Raw genomic sequence first — 20,092 nt, 5'->3', positions numbered from 1 at the left:
TTGGTAGAAACAATAACCAGCAGAAAATCAACAATAAAATTTTAATGTGTTTTCTTTTTTTTTTTGAGGAATGTAGATTGGTGGGAAGAAATGACACCCTCCCTACCCACCTGCATGCACAGAATCAGGTTAGATTAAGTTGTTGATTTCATTAGCCGAGGATACAAAATCTTGTTGGAAATGAGGTGGCTTTCTGGGCAGGAGCAGATATGGCATATTTCAGCAGAGCCTCCCTTGCTCCTGAGTTCCTATTGGCACTATCTAGACAAGGAAAGATCTTTACACGTCTCGAAGATCAAATCTTGCTACACTGCTGCCCTTTTCTAGTCACAGTTTATTTACATCAGCAATCTGGAAGAGCTCGCAGCCCCGATGCCTGCATTTCTATTTATGGGATTATTTACAAACATCAAACATTCGTGGGTTTCCAGCCTGTCAGCATCACCAAAGCAGCACCCTCATCCTGAGGGAAGCTAGGGCTGGGGGGCCCATCAGTACCCCTGCCCCCACCCCCCGCTCCAGAAGACCTATCATCTCAATCCATTCCCTCTCTGATTTTATGCCTTTTTATCTGAGTGGTTCAAAGACTGAGTTTTGACTGAAGACCATAATCGTGCATAAATCTCCCCAGAAAAATCAACTCAGGGAAAAATTTTGTTGATCTTGGAAGTGAGTTCTTGAGCAATAAGGCAGGTTAAATTAGAAAAGGTAGCTGAAAATTGGAGGGACTTTTAAATACTGTTAAGACCTCTCCTCCTTGTTGCTGATGATTATCCTGTTAGTTCTTACTTGATTTTCAGACTCACAGTTTTGTTTCTTTCAACAATGGTGGATCACTTCACTGCTCAAATAAACAGGATCTACATTTTTGTTTTCACAAATTGGTGGGAGAGGAGAGAGTGGAATATTTTCCAGGGATAGTGTACAAAAATCAGAGAAAGAAATATAGGAAAGAGGATGAATGAGTATGGACGTTCTGGGGATGGGGAAGGATTGCTCTGATCTGTGGGGGGCGGAGTGGGTGATGATCAGGGTATCAGTGACCATTTGCGGAGCACCTCATGTGCTTTCTGAAGTGCTTGACATGTATTAACCCATTTAATGATTTAATTAATGATTTAGTTAACCAATTAACTCACTAAATTTTTGTCTTAAATTTAAGACGGGAAGAGTTGGATAAGGAGCATGAACTCGAGAGATTGTGAGGATATTCTCCTGCCTCAGATAGCAAACTTGTCTGAGGCAACACCTTCAGGGCAAAGCAAGCAGCTTTTTGCCCTGCAGTGCACTGAGAATTCAGGATACCTGTAAGTGAACGATACTTGAAAGTCCTGCTTTCCTGTTTCTTCTCTTCAAAAGGAGGAAGGCAGATGAGATCAGTTATGAAAGATCATCTTTGAGAATCTGGAGAAAACTGTTGGAGGATGTACATAACACCAAATTTTATAGTTAATTAGAAATACGAGGGGCGCCTGGGTGGCTCAGTCAGCTGGGCATCCGACTTAGGCTAAGGTCATGATCTCACAGTTCGTGGGTTTGAGCCCCGCGTCGCCCTCTGTGCTGACAGCTAGCTCAAAACCTGGAGCCTGTCTTTGAATTCTGTGTCTCCTCTCTCTCTGACCCTCCCCTGCTCACACTGTCTCTCTCTCTCTCTCTCAAAAATGAATAAAACATTAAAGAGAATTGGAAATACTAGATCACAGTGCATCCATCAGGATATGCTGCAGTAACAAACAAGCCTATGACAACACAAATCCCTCCTTGCTCACAATAGATGTTTATCCTGGGTTAGCCCTTGGAGCTCTGCTCCATGACTCCCCAGTCAGGGACCCAAGCTGATGCATCCTGCACCCCATCCATGGTGTCACGGCTTGCTGGGCTATGGACAGGCAATATGGCTATGGAAAATGCACTAACTGGCTCACAGGGCTTCCAAAGTGACACACACAATTTCCATTCACATTTCATTCCCAAGCAAGGCACCATGCACCAGCCTTCATGTGCCTAGAATAAAAAATTCAAATTTCAGCCAATAACCATTAACAACTACTGCACTAGGTTAGAAAGCCCTGAATCAAGTGATCTCTAAGTTCCTCTTCAGTGCAAGGCTTGTGTGATTTATAATATGCATATTCAGAATGTAGGCATTAAATCTATATGTCTAAGTGATAGATATCAATTCCTGTCCAATCAGGTGGTCATCTTTATAGCCAGAACAAGAGGGAGCCTTCTCCTCATAGGATATGAGCAAATGATTTTGGACTGTTGCTTCAACTTTGAGAATTGAGGAATTGAGGAATTCTCTCGCAGTCCCCCCAGGGGCTTTCTACAAGAGAGATTTGGTTCCTCATTGGCAAAGCTATCTCAATAGCTTATATATCATGAGTGGAGCAGACAGATGTCAATATCCCTTCTAACCCTGAATGAGCAGGTGCTTAGAACAAATGAACAAAAAAATTATTCTAATGAGATGACCAGATTTTAGAATGGTTAAGCAAAGTATATCTCAGGAACAGGAGCTCTAGAAAAGTGGACATGAGACAGTCTGAACAAGAGAACAGTAGACCCATAGGCTAGTAGAGTTCTACTGTATTGTCAAATGCCCAGCCTCCAGCGACTTCAACCCTTTCATCATCTCTACCAGATCTTTTTCATTTTTTTTATTTTTTTAAATTTTTTAAATGTTTTTTTTTAATTTAGTTTTGGGAGAGAGAGAGAGAGAGCTTGAGCAGGGGAGGGTCAGAGAAAGAGAAGGAGATACAGAATCCGAAGTCAGCCTTCAGGCTCTGAGCTAGCTGTCAGCACAGAGCCTGACGCAAGGCTCGAACCCACGAACCGTGAGATCATGATCTGAGCCGAAGTTGAACGCTTAACTGACTGATCCACCCAGGCGCCCCCAGATCTTTTTTCTTAATTATATACTTTTGACATTTCCTCAGTGTTATGGACACTGCCCCTCAAAGGCAGCTTTAAGAGGAGGAGTCCTCTAGGGGCACCTGGGTGGCTCAGTCCTTTAAACTTCCGACTTCGGCTCACTCAGGTCAGGATCTCTCGGTTTGTGAGGCTGAGCCTGCGTTGGGCTCTGTACCGACAACTCAGAGCCTGGAGCCTGCTCAGATTGGGTGTCTCCCTCGCTCTCTGCCCTTCATTTGCTCATGCTCTGTCTCTCTCTCTTTCTCAAAAATAAATAAACATTAAAAAATTTTTTTAAAAAAAGAGGAGTCTCCTCATCAACCTCCTTCCAAACTAGAATGCCTCCCCTTTATGCCTCTTTGTTATTCAAAGTCAATGGTACTGCTAACCACTCTCAGGTCAAAACAAGAGACCCAGTGAAAGGGTGTCACTTGCTTAACTCAAAGGCCTGTTGGAGGCAAGGTTAGCCATGCATTTCTTTGAGACCCATGTCAACTGCAAGACCCAAATTCTCTTTGAGAAGTGTGGGGCCTGGTTTCAATCCAGAAATCACCAAAGAAATTGTATTTCTGGATCATTTACCTTGAAGTACTCTGCTTCCTCTTTTACTTGTCTTTTTCCATGAACTTGGCCGCTATTATTACAAGGAAAGGTTATGCTCACTCTTAAGTCTCCCCTTGCCTTAAATCTCTGCCTCAGGAGATTTATGGAGTCACCTCTCAATGCCACTCACATTCTCATGATGCCTGAGCTTGGCATGTGCTGCCCTGATGATGTATTGAAGGCACTTGGCTAATTACTTCCCTTTCTGCTTTTTCTCTCAGTTAGGATTATGATAATGTCTTAGAGCAGAGTTTTTTAAAGAGCACAGGCCTCCTGGATGGTGATCTCTTTGTTTCTTTCTACAGTTCCTTATCAGCAGAATCCTTATAATCCCCGAGGCAGCTCCAATGTCATCCAGTGCTACCGATGTGGAGACACCTGCAAAGGGGAAGTGGTTCGTGTCCACAATAACCACTTCCACATCAGATGCTTCACCTGCCAAGGTAGGACACCCAGACTCCTAACTCCCTTGTCAGATTGCAGGCCCTGGTTCTACCTTCAGGACATGCCACAGGGGCAGGCAGAACAAACACAGGCCGCTGAGATACCTACACAGGCCCAAAGAAACTCCCCTTGAGCCTGTTATGAGAACTGTCCCATGGGCAGCGAGGAGTGAAGAGGGACAGAAGAGTCGGGACATGGAGAGGGAAGCTGGTGACCTATAGTGGTAGAGCTGACCCAGAAGGAAAAAGGCAATCCCACAAGCTTAACTTATAGATCTAGAAAGAGTCCTGTCCTGTGCCTAAAAATCAATCTGAGAACGAATGAGAGTAAGTGGTCCTGGCTAAAATTCAGCATGGCTCTGAATTGAGCACCAGTTCTGTGATCATGTGGCAATCCTCAAAGGTTAAGTTTAACAAAGGGGGAGGCCCATTATGACTTCACTGAGGTCTGTAATTTGGGAGCAGATAGCTGTTGGGTTACCTCTGAGCTCTTAGAAACTGTCAATTCCTAAAGAAGCAAGATAACCAGCAGCAGGAAGGAAGAGGGACTCCACTGACAGAGCCCCGAGAGGCCCCTGGCCCAAGCAGGGGCAACGCTCCCTCCCCTTGTCCACGATGGAAGCCTCGACTTCTTGAATTCCTCATCCAGGCTTCCTGTTCCAGAGAGCAGCCAATCTGAGGTTGGACTGCCCTGTGAGTTTAGAAAATGTTTGACCCCAAACGGGTAACTTCCACCCATTGATTCTAGATCTGTCCTCATGAACTCTGAGGAGCACTTCATGTTTGCTTTCCAACTGTGACTGCTATTCACACACTCGTAGCATCTACGGCTCCCCATGCCTGATTATACTGCAGATCCTTATGTCGAGTCTCATCTGAAATGATTCCAACTTGTATCGTCATCCTGGAGTCTTCCTTCTTGAGCCATTCCAGCTTATCAGTATCATTCCAAAAGCATAGTGCCCAGAACAGACCACAGCTCTCCAGGTCTGCCAACTACAGCAAGGGGCAACATTTCTGTGAATATGACTGACATGGAACTGATCTCCTGAGGAACCACTTCACACCATCCACGTGACTGAATTTAAGGTCAATTGAAACCTCAGATCTTTTCATTTTCAAAACTGCTTCCAACCTCAGTCTTGTGTGTCTGAGATTGACTTCTGCTGCCATTTTTCTCAATGGCAAATGGATTTTCTCAATGGATTTCTTCCTCAGGATTTAACTAGACACTGCAGTGAGCAGATAAACTGAGCAAATGAACATATTCATAAGCCCTAATTTTTTATTGACACATCTAGGGACTCTATTTTGATTGATGTGATTTAAATTCTATATTGAGAAATTGGCACACCCCTTTAGGCAAGCTGACCTGCCAAAGTGTCTTGCTGAGTGACCGTTGTTACATCCCCTAGAAACTGACGCATCATTGAGGGTGATGACAATAAAATTGTTCTCGGGAAATTTGAGCTAGGGTGATGCAGTTATATTCTTAAGCAAGTATATTACTTACCGTTTGCTTACCCCAAAATTAACTAGTTTAAAGTAATTTTTTATTTAGCTCATGATTCTCTGGGTTGGCTGGACAGTTCTTCCAGTCTGTGCTGGCACTCCATATCTCCACTCGCCTCATTGTGGTGAAATTGGTGGGTCAGTGGCAGTGGTTGGCAGCCATTGAGCTGGGTGCTGCATGTGGCTTCCATCCTCCAGCAGGGCCTGGCCTGGACTCATGTGCATGGTGGTCTCAGAGTTCCAAGCACAGGAGAGCAAGCTTCGAGAAGCAAGACCTGTTCGAGCCTTGGCATCTGTCATGCTTGCTAATGTCCCATTGGCCAAAACAAGTCAAATGGCCAACGCAGATTCAATATCATAGGGAAATAAACATGGTCTTTTGTGAGAGGATTTGCAGATTTCAAGGGTATGAATGCAGAGAAAAGAAGAAATTTTTGACAATCAACCACAGGGAGGTTATAGAATCTCTTTTCATGGAGATTTTAAGAAAAAAAAAACAGATTTACTTTCCTATTTTCAATGTCCACTTGTTTAGAAGTGAAACAAATGAGAGGATTTTTGTCTCCAGCAGTAACCAGTTATAGAGACTAGTTACCCTAAATAGCCTCATTTGAAAAAGTTAAAATCTCTACGAATTTTCTCTTACAACTCTTTTACCATACACTACGGTGCTGACATGAAAGGAAAGAAGCTGCCCGTGAAAAACAAAAATAAAAACAGAAGCCCTGGTGTGACTTCCAATGCCAGATTTAAGCCTCTAAACCTTGGAGACCTTGAGCTCTTGCCTGAATGGCTATATGGATCAGAGAGAGGTAGAGGTTAGAGCCTGGTCTGAGCAGAAATCTAATAGGAGACCTCTGAGTTCAGCTGAAATTTCTCCCTATGAAAATCTTACTCTCAACATATGGATGGGTGAGAAATAAACTGGAAAAGGAGGCAGCAGTGGAACTTGTCTGTGCCAAGTTTGGCGCTGGGTAGAGGAGACAAAAGCTTTTATCAAAATGACTATCCATAATCCACCTTTAACATGGATTCATGTTCTATATTCATGCTATGTATTTAGCATATTATTTTTTAAAGTTTATTTAAAATGAAAATTTATGTTTTTAGAATTTACGTGTTTTAAAAATTTTTTAATGTTTATTTTCGAGAGACAGACATGAGAAGGGGATGGGCAGAGGAAGAAAGGGAGATAGAATCTGAAACAGGCTTCAGGATGAGCTGTCAGCAAAGAGCCTGATGTGGGGCTCGAACTCAGGAACAGCAAGATCATGACTTGAGCTGCAATCGGACGCTTAACAGACTAAGCCACCCAGGCACCCCCAGAATTTAAAAGAAAGTGGTCCTACACTTGGCAAATGGCAAAGGCAGATGATATTCCTCTTTGGAGGAACTCAGCTTTACTCCAGACCTCTAAGAACTCCCCGGTGGGCGCCTGGGTGGCTCAGTTGGTTAAGCATCTGGCTTCATCTCAGGTCATGATCTCACAGTTCGTGGGTTCATGCCCCACGTCGGGCTCTGTGCTGACAGCTAGCTCAGAGCCTGGAGCCTGCTTCTGATTCTGTGACTCCCTCTCTGACCCTCCCCTGCTTGCATTGTCTCTATCTCTCAAAACTAAATAAAAATTTTTAAAAAATTAAGGAACTCCCAGGGATAACATTATTAGCAAAATGAGTACTTCATTCTAATCCTAATGGCATAATTGCTAGCCAAAGCAATGTAAAGAAGAATCAGGATCTCAAAGACTTCATAAATTGGTATTTTCTGACATTATGTAATGACTACATTCAATACATTTATGTAGGGCTGAAGAGCAATAAAAATGAGCAAGAAACAACACATAACAACAAATAGCACAACAGATTTAAAAAAGAAACAAAACTTAAAAATAAAAATATATAATATTTGAAATTAGAAAGTCAATGTATGGATTATATAGCAGATTCGATATTACTGGAGAGAATTAATAAATTGTAAGACTTAGCCAAGAAAAAGGTATATGCCTATAGCCCAGAAATATAAGAAGGTGGTAAAAATTAAAGAGAAGTTTATACATGGAGAAAATTGTGAAAAGTTTTGACATATATCCAATCAGAGTTCTAAAGATATGTAACAGGATGCATGAGTGGGAAGCCAGTATTTGGAGACATGACAGCTCTCAATTTTCTAGAACTGTTCAAAGGTACAAATCCTTGGGGGTACCTGGGTGGCTCAGTCAGTTGAGCAACCAGCTTCAGCTTAGGTCATGATCTCACGGCTTGTGGGTTCGAGCCCCGCGTCAGGCTTTGTGCTGACAGCCAGCTCAGAGCCTGAAGCCTGTCTTCAGATTCTGTGTGTGTCTCTCTCTCTTTCTCTCTGACCCTCCCTTGCTTGCACTCTCTTTCTCTCTCTCTCAAAAATAAATTTTAAAAAAGCATTAAAAAAGATATTTAAAAAAAAGATACAAATCCTTGGATCCAGAAACCTAATAAATCCCAGTAGAAAAATAGAAAATACTTACATCATCAGGGTGAACTAGAAATTACCAAAGGCAAAAGACAATCTTAAAAACATCCAGAGAGAAGAAATAGATCATCTGCATGTGAATGGTAAATAGACTGACAGTTGACATGTCAGTAGCAACAAGGAAACCAGAGAATAGTGGGCTAATATCTGTATATGTACTGAAAGGAATAATTGTAAATATAGAATTATGTAGTCAGCAAAAGTATCTTCCTAGAACAGAGGCAAACTCATGGCTAAATCATGCTTCATAGCAAATCACTGCCTGCCTGTCTGTAAAATCAAAAGTAAGACCAGAATGTTTGCTCTCACTACTCCCATTCAGCCTTGTACTCTAGGCTCATAAGGGGTCAGTTAAACAAGAAAATGAAATAAAAGGCATCCAGATTGAAAAAGAAAATGTAAGATTATTTCTATTTTCATGTGACGTGATCTTAATATAGCAAATCCTAAGGAATGCACTAAAAAAGCCACTAAAAATAAATAAGCTCATCAGGGTTGCAGGGTCAAAGATCAATATACCAAAATCAATTCTTTGTCTATCACTTGCAATGAACAATCTGAAAATAAAATTGAGGATTGCATTTACAATTGTATCAAAAATAAAATATATAGGAATAACTTTAACAAAAGTGTAAAAGTTATGCTGACAGTGATGAAATATTTTAAAAGATCTAAGATGGCAGTGTTCTTCAGATTGATCTATGGATTTGATGCTATCTTGGTCAGCTATCTTAGCTTATTTAGTCAGTATTTATCCCCCAACAAAATACCATAGATTGAGTGGCTTTACCAACACAAATTTATTGTCTCACAGCTCCAGAGGCTAGAAGTCTAATAAAGGTGCCAACATGTTGGGTTCTGGTAAGAGCTCCCTTCATGGACTGCAGACATCCATCTTCTTACTGTGTCCTCACATGTCAGAGAAAGAGATGGCTGGTGTCTGTTCTAATAAAAACACTAATCTCATCATGAGGGTCCCACCTTCATGACCACATCTAAACCTAATTATCTCAATACCCCCTACCCACTGGAGGTTAGGGCTTCAAAATATAAATTTGAGGGAGGACACTACTCAATTCATAACAAATACAATCCCCATCGAAATCCCAGCTGGCTTCTTTAAAGAAATTGACAAGCTGATTGTAAAATTCATATGAAATTGCAGGGGATGTAGAATAACCAAACAATCCCAAAAAAGAACAAAGCCAGATGACTCAAACTTCCCACTTGTAAAACTTACTACAAAGCAACAAAAAACAAGACAACATGGTATTGGCACCTGGGTAGACATATAGATCGATAGAACTGAGAGACCAGAAATAAGCCGTTAGATTTAAGGTCAATTGATCTTCAACAAGAGTATCAAGACAATTCTTTAGGGAAGGAATAGTCTTCAAGAAATGATGGTGGGAAAACTGGATACATATATGCAAAAAAATAAAACACAAATAAATGACATTAGACTCCCTCCTCACACCATACACAAAAATTAGCTCAAAATAAGCCAAAAAACCCTTAGGAGAAAATATAAGAGTAAATCTTTGCAACCCTGAGTTAAGCAAAGACTTCTTGGCTGTGATGATGAGTTAGATGTCATCAAAACGGATGAGTTAGATGTCATCAAAATTAAGCACTTTTGTGCTTCAAAATATACCATCAACCATGTAAAAAGTCAGCCCACTAAATTGGAGAGGAAATTTGCAAATCATTCATCTGGTAAAGGACTCGTATCTAAACTATATAAAGGATTCTTACAACTTACTAAGAAAAAGACAAATAATCTAATTTCAAAATGGGCAAAGGATCTGAATACAGATTTCTCCAAAGAAGTTCTATAAATGTCCAATAAACACATGGAAGAATGCTCAATGTCATTCGTCATCTGAGAAATGCACATCAAACCACAAGGAGACACCCATCACACCCACTAGGGTGGCCGTATTCAAAAAGACAGATAATACAAGTGTTGGCAAGAATGTGGAGAAATCAGAACCCTCATGAATTGCTGGTGGGAGTGCAAAACGTGTAGCTACTGTAGAAAAGCCTGCAGTTTCTCTAAGGGTTTAATGTAGAGTTACCATATGACTTAACAGGGTCAAATTCATAAGATATATGCTCAAGAGAAATATATGCCACACAAAAACTTGTGCATGAATGTTCATAGCAGTATTATTCATAAAGTAAAGAATTGGAAACAATTCAAATATCCAGCAACCAATGAGTGGATAAATGAAATGTAGTGCAACATCATGCAGTAATACAAAGGAATGAAATACTGATACGTCCTCCACATGGATGAACCTTGAAAACACAAATGGCCCATAAACATGTAATAAGATTCTTGGGGCACCTGGGTGACTCAGTCAGTTAAGCACCTGACTCTTGATTTCAGCTCAGTTCATGACCTCACAGTTCGTGAGTTGGAGCCCTGCATCGGGCACTGCACTAACAGGGAGGAGCCTGCTAGCTATTCTTTCTCTCCCTTCTCTCTCTCTGTCCCTCCCCCTGTCGCTTATTCTCTCTCTCAAAATAAATAAATAAAACTTAAAAAAAAAACAATTAAGAATCAGATAAAGGAGGGGCACCTGGGTGGCTCAGTCAGTTGAGCATCGGACTTTGGCTCAGATCATGATCTCACAGTTTGTGGGTTTGAGCCCTGCATTAGGCTCTGTGCTGACAGCTAGCTCAGAGCCTGGAGACTGTCTTAGGATTCTGTGTCTCCCTCTCTCTCTGACCCTCCCCTGCTCACGCTCTCTCTCTCTGTCTCAAAAATAAATGAAACATTTTTAAGAATTAAAAAAAAAAGAATCAGAGAAAGGAAATTTAAAATCACAATAAGATGTCATTTTGTAGCTACCATGTTGCAGCTTTCAGTGATGTTATGGATCAGTGGAAAGTGCTGGTGGGAACATAAATGGGACAAACTCTTTGGAAAACAGTATGGCATCACCTTGCAAATACAAGAATTTTCAAAGCAACATTTCAATAAAACAAAACAAAACTGCAAGGAGCTCAAATGTCCTTCAACAGTAAAGTAGATCAATTATGATGCAGACAATGGGATACAGCACAGCAGTGGAAATGAAAACTGCAGTTACATACATGGACAAATCTCAAAAACATAATCCTCAAAGTCTGATGCAAGCACAGAAGACTAAATGCAGTATGGTTCCATCAATGTAAAGACCCAAAAAGGCAAAACTAAACAAAGCATTATTCGTGGATACACCAGAGGGGGTAAAAGCGGGAGGAAAAGCAATAGAAGGACTAGCACACAATTAGGGACCACATGGGAAGGGGATGCTTTCGGGAGGTGCAAACAGGCTTCCTAGGGAGTGTTCTAGTTCATGACTTGGTGGTGGCTGCCTGGGAGTGTTATTTTATTCTTCTTTAAACTGCACGTGGGTATTGACTGTGTTTTCTGTATGTATGATACATTTCACAATTTAAATGTTTAAATGTTAAATAGATCACCCTCAGGGGCCCCTCTAACACATTGGTTTTGAAATTCCATAAAACTCAGTCTTATTTGAAAAGTTGAAAATCAGCGGAATCACAGGACAGACACTCAGATCTTGGTGTTTTGTCAGTTACTACATAGCCCCTTCATTTCACAAACGAAACAACGGAGCCCAGAGAGGTGGAGTAACTGTTTTAAAGCCACACAGCCCCTGAGTGGTAGAACAGAAATATGGACAAAGGTCCAGGGACCCACAAAACAGTACATTTACCCCCGAAACATGTTATGACCATATGCAAAGCCTCTTTCTAGGCATTATATTTATAATGAACATTCATTCTGGGTTTTGTCAAAGCAGTGCTAAGTTTTCATATCCTGCCCCTCTGTCAAACCAAATAATCTGCTTTTTTTTTAAGTTAAAAGACTGGATTTTTTGATTCACAGAATAATGACTGGCCCAGGTGTGTTAATTCCACGTCAATTCCATGCAGCTGACCCTCTCCAAGGCTTTTCCTGTTATTTGAATGTTGGGCTCTGCTCAACCTCAAATACATCTGTCAATGCTGTTCAACTTGCCTTCCATCCCCGCATTCCCACTGTATTTCCAGGAACCCCCTGAGATGCTTATCAACCTTTACATCCTTTCCACCAAAAACTTCCTCCTTCAGCTCCTTAGGGGGAAAGAGAGGAACCGAATGTTCCAAGTTTTCTTATGGCCTCCTGGTTTTGTCCACTAGGAGACGTGGCTGTGAGGGTGGAGCTGGCTGGGGAAACAAAGGAGAGAAAAGAAGGGAAAAAACAGGAGCTGAGTCCAATGAGGTCCTAGGCCACGACCTAACTCATTCCTCAGCCATGAAGTCAATTGATCCGCCACCTGCACACCCCAGAACGGCCTGTGCTCTGGCCTTGCCTGCTCTCGAGGCATTGTCTGATGTGATGAATTGTCACCAAGCCTGGTGGCAGGTGAACCCTCCCCCACCAACCACCACCACTGCCTCCAGACTTCACCTCGAGCTGAGTTTCAAATGTTTTGGCACCCGGTAAGCCTTGAAGGTGGTTCTCCTAGACTCACAGCATGTCCATGTCAGAAGATAAGCTCAGGTCTCTTTTGAATCCTGCTTCTTCATTTTACATGCATGTGAACAGAGACCATGTTCATGGTCACCCACAGAGATAGTGGCCGTGACGCACCCAGAGCCCAGATGGTTCAGCTCCCAGACCGCTGCATCTCCCACTGTGCCGCACTGTCCCCCTAATGCTGTGACATCTGGGGCCGCCCTCCTCCTCACTCATCCTGCCTGTCGCTGGCCTGCAAGGTGAACAAACACTTGCGAAACATTTCTACCATGCACCCGGAAGTCCCTCCTATCCTTAACCTGGCTGCTCTTGCAGTACAATTCTCCTGTTAACGAGAAGGTCACATTTGCTGAGGCAGGATCACCCAGTCCAGGCCAGGTCCTCACAATGACAGGCTCGGACTTCCATCTCATTGGTTTCCACACCGCTGACCATGCTTGAGAAAGCTCATCTGTGCTAACCAAGTCCTCAGGAAACCAGTGTGTACAATCAGAGTGCCTGTTTATTAACGGAAACAAGAGCTGTGATTCTCCCTTATCCTAGTTCACATTGCTCTGACCAGCTGCGTCTCTCCCAAAGGCCAACGATATAGAAAGCCAAACTATCAGATAATCACTCAGTGAATGCAGACTCAGAACAAGGGGGCTGGCCAGAGGGTTGTGATGGGCTCCCCAATGGCCTTCCTTTGATTGCTGGCCAGCCCCTTCCTGGCTGGCCACCCTTGCTTTCTGGCCGGATCAATACACTCGGCAGAGCTGGAGGCCCTGAGAGCCGTTGGATCTCCTGTAAGAAACTTTGCTTCTTTCTGTTCTTCCCATTAGGTGTTGATTTCATAACTCAACCGTCAGAGGGAAATCTCATTTCCCATGTTTATAAGTCCTTTGGGGGAGGGGAGTTACACGTGGTTGAGTTGTTCAAGCACCTGCTCTTCTATTATCAATTTGACACATCTTCATATTGTCCACAAGGAAACCCCACAAGACCATATGGGATCACATTGTCTGTCTATTCTAAAGCCATCAGTGCAATTGGTCATTTTTGCAAATGGGTGATGGGACATCATTAGAACTTTCTCTCTTCTTTTGTATAGGTCGGAAAGTTGCAAGATATTTGTTTTTAGGTTTTTAAAAAAACTACCCATGGCTTCTCAACATCACACAAAACCTAAGCTTCTTAAGCCAGACTCAGGCCTTCCTCCAACTGTCAATATATTTTTTTTATTACTGCCCTCCATTCCCTAAAGTACCACCCCTCCCCCAGCCCCACCACCACACAAATATCACTTACAACTTCTGCCTTCAGAGTTCAACCCAGATGCCTCCTCTTCCAAGAAGCCTACCATGACCCACCCCTACCCCCCACCCCACCACTGACATTGTTCCCTTTTCTTCCCCACAAACAGCGCTTACTGCCTGCACCAGCCCATGGCCTATTACCCATGATGTATGTTCTATAATTATGGTCGTCTCTTGGCATACTTTAGTAGCTCGTCACAGTTCAGGGACCCAGTTTTACCATTCCTGCCCCAAGGAACAGACTGACTATGTCTATGGTGAGAGCAGGTTATAAACTTCAGATCATCCACCCCATTGCCGTTCTAAATTGTCTTCACCCAGCGCAGACTCAGGCACATAGGAAGTACCCAGGGGAATTTGAACGGAATGATTTCATATCAAGTTCATAATGCCACCAGTACAGTATTGTGTGAGCCACGCAGCCCTAAACTTTCATCCATATCAGTGGCCTGAGTCAGGTGCATCAGAAGCAGCCAGGGAGTATGCTGAAACTCAAATACCTGTCCCCTAGTCCCAGGGAGTCTGATTCAGGCCCAGACATCTGCATCTTAAAGATTCTGATGCAGATGGTCTACGGGACATACTTTAAGAAACACTAGCCCTGTGACGTCTAATCCGCCACCATTTTCTGGCCACTCACGACCAAGTCAGACACTAGCCTTGTCCACAGGGAGAACCTCATGCTTGCAGACCTTCCCGGGCCTCAGCCCGCCCTTGTCTCTCTCTCTCTGTTGCCCCCAGTGTGTGGCTGTGGCCTGGCCCAGTCGGGCTTCTTCTTTAAGAACCAGGAGTACATCTGCACTCAGGACTACCAGCAGCTCTATGGCACCCGCTGCGACAGCTGCCGGGACTTCATCACCGGGGAGGTCATCTCTGCCCTGGGCCGCACCTACCACCCCAAGTGCTTCGTGTGCAGTTTGTGCAGGTGAGCAGCTGGCCAGCAGAGCGCGGGACCCTCCGACCAAGCCCCCTGGAAGTTCTGGGACTCTTGCAGATGTAGGCCGGACCCTTGGGTTTCTAAGATCTCCTGGGTGGAATGATGTGACAGGCCAGTGGTTTTCAAAGCTTTTAGCGGTTGGATCCCATCTATCGAATATGATCTAATATAAAACACTGGTTTGTCTGGCAATCAGGACAGAGTGAGGATCCAAGCCTCTACGCTCAGCCTCCCGTTTCCCATCAGAAGTCCTCAAAGGCGGGATGCCTGGGTGGCTGAGTCGGTTAAGTGTCCAGCTTCGGCTCAGGTCATGATCTCACAGTTCGTGGGTTCGAGCCCTGCGTCAGGCTCTCTGCTGACAGCTAGCTCAGAGCCTGGAGCCTGTCTTCAGATTCTGTGTCTCCTCTCTCTGACCCTCCCCTGCTCATGCTGTGTCTCTCTCTCTCTCTAAAGTAAATAAAAACATTTTTAAAAAATTTTTTAAAAAGTCCTCAAAGGCACCACTGAGTATCTCTCAGAACCCATTTTGATAGCACTGCTAGGGATTTACCCAAGGGAAACAGAAGTGCTGATGCATAGGAGCACATGTACCCCAATGTTCATAGCAGCAATGTCAACAATAGTCAAAACAAGGAAAGAGCCTAAATGTCCATCACCGGGTGAGTGGATCAAGAAGATGTGGTATATATATACAATGGAGTACTATATGGCAATGAGGAAGAATGAAATATGGTCATTTGTAGGAAAGTGTATAGACCTCAAGGGTGTCATGCTAAGTGAAATAAGTCAGGCAGAGAAGGACAGATCCCATGTGTTTGCACTCATAGGCCTAACAGGAGAACAGGAGAAACCTAATGGGGGACCAGGGGGAGGGGAAGAGGGAAAGAGAGTTGGGGACAGAGAGAGACTACTGAATACTGAAAACAAACTGAGGGTTGAAGGGGAAGGGGGAAGGGGGAAAAGAGGTGGTGGTGATGGAGGAGAGCACTTGTGGGGAAGAACACTGGGTGTTGTATGGAAACTAATTTGACAATAAACTACTTAAAAAATAAATATAAAAATAAAAAAATAATAAATAATAAAAAAATAAAAATAAATTTAAAAAAAAAAGAACCCATTTTGGATGGTGACCCTGGAAAGTGATCTGACCTCTGGAGGCCTCAGCTGCTTCATCAGTAAAATGGGCATCAAAACCACCCCCACCTTGCTGAGTTTTCACAAAGATAAATGAGATGGTACTTGTAGGGACCATAGAGCAGAACATAATCGTGTCTGCTTTTGCTAGTCTTGTCATCATCATATGGTAAGCATCTAGCATCTCAGGACGCCTGGCAGGTGACATAAAGCTCCCCCCCACCCCCACATCTAGTTCACTTGTTAACATAGTAGATGTACATTAAGAGTCCACTCTATGCCAAGCACCACATTAAGGAGATGAAAAACCTAAAGGAAATCTCAGCCCTGCCCATCAATACATTAAAATTTAATGGACTGCTCTGATTAAGTCATAAGTAGAAACATGGTTTGGAAGAAATATCTGTATTTTTTAATTAGGAACAGAATTTATAGATTAATTATTCTCCCCATAAAATAACTACCTGTTAGTTACCAGCTAGAGTTCCCAGCAGAGACCAATGACACAGTGCGTGAGAAAACAAAAATCACCCAGTGGGATTCATTCTGAGTTCAGTCATCCATCTCTTAAAACCCGGGCTCCGGGTCCCAGAATCCCAGCCCCATTGGAAGTTAGCACCGTCGGGTCCATGCGGTGTAAAGTGAAGTTTCTGTCAGGCCCCACACAGATACAGTGCCTCCCCAAGGCCATGCCGCGTCCTTTGCCACAAGTCAGTGCCTGGGCCCCGGTGAGAGCACAGCTCCCCCGCCTGAGCCCGGCATTCCTTCTCGTGTCCCATGTTGCTCATGCAAGGGCAGCCACTGGAAACCCGTGTCCGAGGCTGCGCTCAGAGCCTGTGTGACAGCCGTCCCAGACTTCATGCACAAGCACAGCTGAACAGTACACTCCACGGTGCCAGGGACTCTGCACAGTTTATATTTGGATGGGGATGCAGGCCGTGTACGAGTTGAGGACCCGAGGGAGAGGTCATTTGTGGACTTTTCAACCTCCTGGTCCTCAACTCTGGACTTCTCAACCTCCTGGATAGTGAAAGGAAGACATTTTGGTGAATCAAGGAGTTGAATGGGTTCTTCTTGATATATGAGGACAGGAAAGGTTGGGATGGAAAAAGTCTTTCCACGAAGAAGGACAACTCGAGGAGGAATTATTCACCGGTTCGTTTACAGATGAGAAATGTAAGCTCAACTAGATGTCATGATTTGCCCCATGTTAAAGTCTTTGAAATGGCCCAAGTGGGCCCCCAGTTCCGGTGCTGGCCCCAACTGAGTGGTTCAGTCAGCCTGGAGCTGTGAACAGCACTTAAATTTACCCGGGATAATGTAAGGCAGGCTATGTGGTACCAATGAGCTGTGAGCCCATGTGCTGTCAGCTCACCAATAGCCATGGAACCCTCTAGAGAAGAGGTGTCGAATTTCTCTGTCATGTCCCTTGCAGGAAACCTTTCCCCATTGGAGACAAGGTGACCTTCAGCGGGAAGGAATGCGTATGTCAGACGTGCTCCCAGTCCATGACCAGCAGTAAGCCCATCAAGATCCGCGGACCGAGCCGTGAGTCCTTCCCCCAGGCGCCTCCCTGTCCGCCAGCCATGTCCCCTAGGGCTCCCTGTCCTGGCTCCGTCACCAGCTCCTGCAGGCTGGGAGGGAAGCGGGGGAGTTTCCACCCTTGAGGACTCCTGCAGCTGGCACAATGCCCAGACTCACAAGCATCCCACGAGCCAAAATGCAGGGAAAGCAGGCTTCTGATTATAAACGATGACAGCCTGCACCATGTTTGGCCACTTGGGTGGGGCTCTTCTGGGATGAGCTGGGTTCCTGATCTTATCTTCCCTCTGGACCCACGTTCCCCAAGGCACCCTAATACAGGGCTGCTGAAGACACCAGTGGCTGTCCATCTTCCCGAACTCTACTAAAAAGTATACACAGACACATCTTAAAAAGGAGAAATATGGGTGCAGACCACAGGGCCTGTACTAGTGTCTCTTAGAGGGTGTCCGGGGGACCACTGCATCAGTTTCACCACATAACAAGTAAACATACAGATTTTCAGGTCCGTTTTGGACTTCAAAGGAGGGAACCCAGAAACTGCGTTCTTAATAAGCCACCCGCCTGGGTGATGCCTTTGCTGCTCCTAAGACTGAGAACCACCATCCGAGATGAGAGGAACATCCACCACACCATAGTAAATGTTATGTTTCGTTACCAAACCAGAGATCTGGGGGGAAACTGAGGTTAAGAGTGTCCCTTGGAACACTCATTCAAATTTGTGGGGCATCCATTCCACCTAAGTGTGTCTAGCAGTAAGATGTCTGAATCACGGTTCCCGCACACCCTTGTCAGGCTGCTGACGGCAGGTGCCTACACACGTGGACCTGGGCCCCTGGGTCTACAGTAAGCCACGAGAGGCTCCCATGTTCTTACTTTACATGACACTCCCCCTGGCCTCCCAGCAGAATCAGTGAAAACCCATTAGCCTCCTGCTGCATCACCGAGCGGTTGCAGGGGCTGGTGCTGTCAGAGTCAGCATGCCAGGGCTGCGTCCCCCTGAGGGGTGAGCACAGACCTCCCAGTCAGCAGGGCTTGGCCCCTAGGGGCTCCATGAGAGGCTCCCCAGTGCAGTGTGCTAGAGAAAGCCAATGGGAAGGCTCCCTCCCTCGCCCTTCCTGTCTATAGATCTAATCGGATCTGCTCACAGAATGTGCAGAGAGCACTTCCTTCAGCGTCCCCAGTGACGTTCAAGAACAGTTCGCTGGTCAGAGCAGGTTTGCGCCTCAAGGTGGCTGAGCACACACGCTGTTATCTGTTATAATTCCTGGAAAGCACCGCGAAGAAGGACAGCAAGGCTGGGAATACGGGGTGCAGGACCACGGCCCTGTGACTGAGGCCATGGAGGCACCCCGGGACCAGCAGAAACCCGTGTCCGGCAGTAGAGAAAGGCAGGCTGGAGCCAGGAGCGTGCCAACTTCTGTGGGAGACAGGGCAGAGACGCAGCCTCGCTGGGGCTCTGTTTACACAGCTTTGCGAAAGCAAATGTCTTCGTATCCAGGAGCCAGACTAATATACATCGTAGTATGTAAAATGCTCTCTAAATAGAAAGTGAGGGACACTATGGACTTGGAGGTTTAATCTGGAAAGCACGCCGTGGAGCGATTATGACCCCTGAATCTGTTATTTCTCTTGACTTGTGTTGCGTTATGCATTACCGCACATCAGGGACCTCAAGGAGGCGGGAGAGTGCCTTGGCTGCAGGTGGGAATCCTGTATGTGAGTGTGTCCTTGGGGAGTGGCTGCTAAATGTCTCCACCATAATTCTCCAAGTCCAAAGGCAGAGGAAGGTGAAGAAGAGTGAATAATGGGAAGCAGGTGAGCACCCAGGTGGCTCCAGGGGGAGCATGCAGGATCCTGGCTGGTCGGGTTGCTCATGAAGTAGAGACATCAGTCTGTGGATCCGCAGGGCCTATGTTCCACAGAAGTGTTTTCTCCCTAAAGGTGGTCACTCTCTGTGCTGCATGTAACCAGAGGGGATGTTGGAAGGTCTGCTGAGTTCCTGAAGGATAGAGGGAACCAAAACCACATTCAAGAGAGGGCTAAGATGAAGAGCCTATCAGAAAAGGAAAAAGAATGAGGAAATACGTGGTGTATTTTTGATCGCGGGAGTGTGACATTTCATTCCTGGAGGGTGAATAAAGACATTCTGGAAAAGCAAGAGTAGTATCTACTCAAAAGGAATCAAAAATACTCAGGAACTATCAAGAGAAAAGATTTGTGTTACTTTTTATAAGATTAAGTTTTTCTTCACCATCTTCACTGAGAGAAATTGGCATTAGTAGCAATATCACTGCTGCCATCACAACTGTCACCACCATCACCATTGACACCATCACCACTACCACCACCACCACTTCCACCCCACCATCACCACCACATCACTACCAACACCAACACCAATACCACCAACACCACCATCGACATCACTACAAACACCAACAACACCACAGATACCACCACCACCAACACCACTGCCTGCATCACCACGACCACCACCACCATCACTACAAAACCACCAACACCAATACCACCACCACCATCACCACCGCCACCATCACCACCACCACCATCACTACCACTGCTACCATCACCACCACCACCATCACTACCAAACTACCAACACCAATACCACCAACTCCACCAGCAACATCACTACAAACACCAATAC

General features: G+C 44.7%; 1 protein-coding gene across 7 annotated transcripts in view; it reads left to right on the top strand.

Moving 5' to 3' along the window:
* The window catches only part of ABLIM3 (actin binding LIM protein family member 3), a 110,022-nt gene that overhangs the window by 35,972 nt on the left and 53,958 nt on the right, over positions 1-20,092 (top strand). For 6 of the 7 annotated variants that reach the window (XM_029943099.1, XM_029943097.1, XM_029943096.1 and 3 more), the window contains exons 3-5: positions 3,822-3,959; positions 14,550-14,733; positions 17,315-17,427. In XM_029943099.1, coding sequence (XP_029798959.1) covers positions 3,822-3,959; positions 14,550-14,733; positions 17,315-17,427 — 435 coding nt within the window. The remainder of the gene's footprint in view (positions 1-3,821; positions 3,960-14,549; positions 14,734-17,314; positions 17,428-20,092) is intronic. The other variant, XM_029943098.1, reaches the window with a different exon arrangement.

This window comes from Suricata suricatta, chromosome 6, assembly GCF_006229205.1.
Source record: "Suricata suricatta isolate VVHF042 chromosome 6, meerkat_22Aug2017_6uvM2_HiC, whole genome shotgun sequence".
In the NCBI taxonomy this organism is placed as follows: Eukaryota; Metazoa; Chordata; class Mammalia; order Carnivora; family Herpestidae; genus Suricata; species Suricata suricatta.
This window is presented reverse-complemented; position numbering and strand designations above follow the sequence as displayed.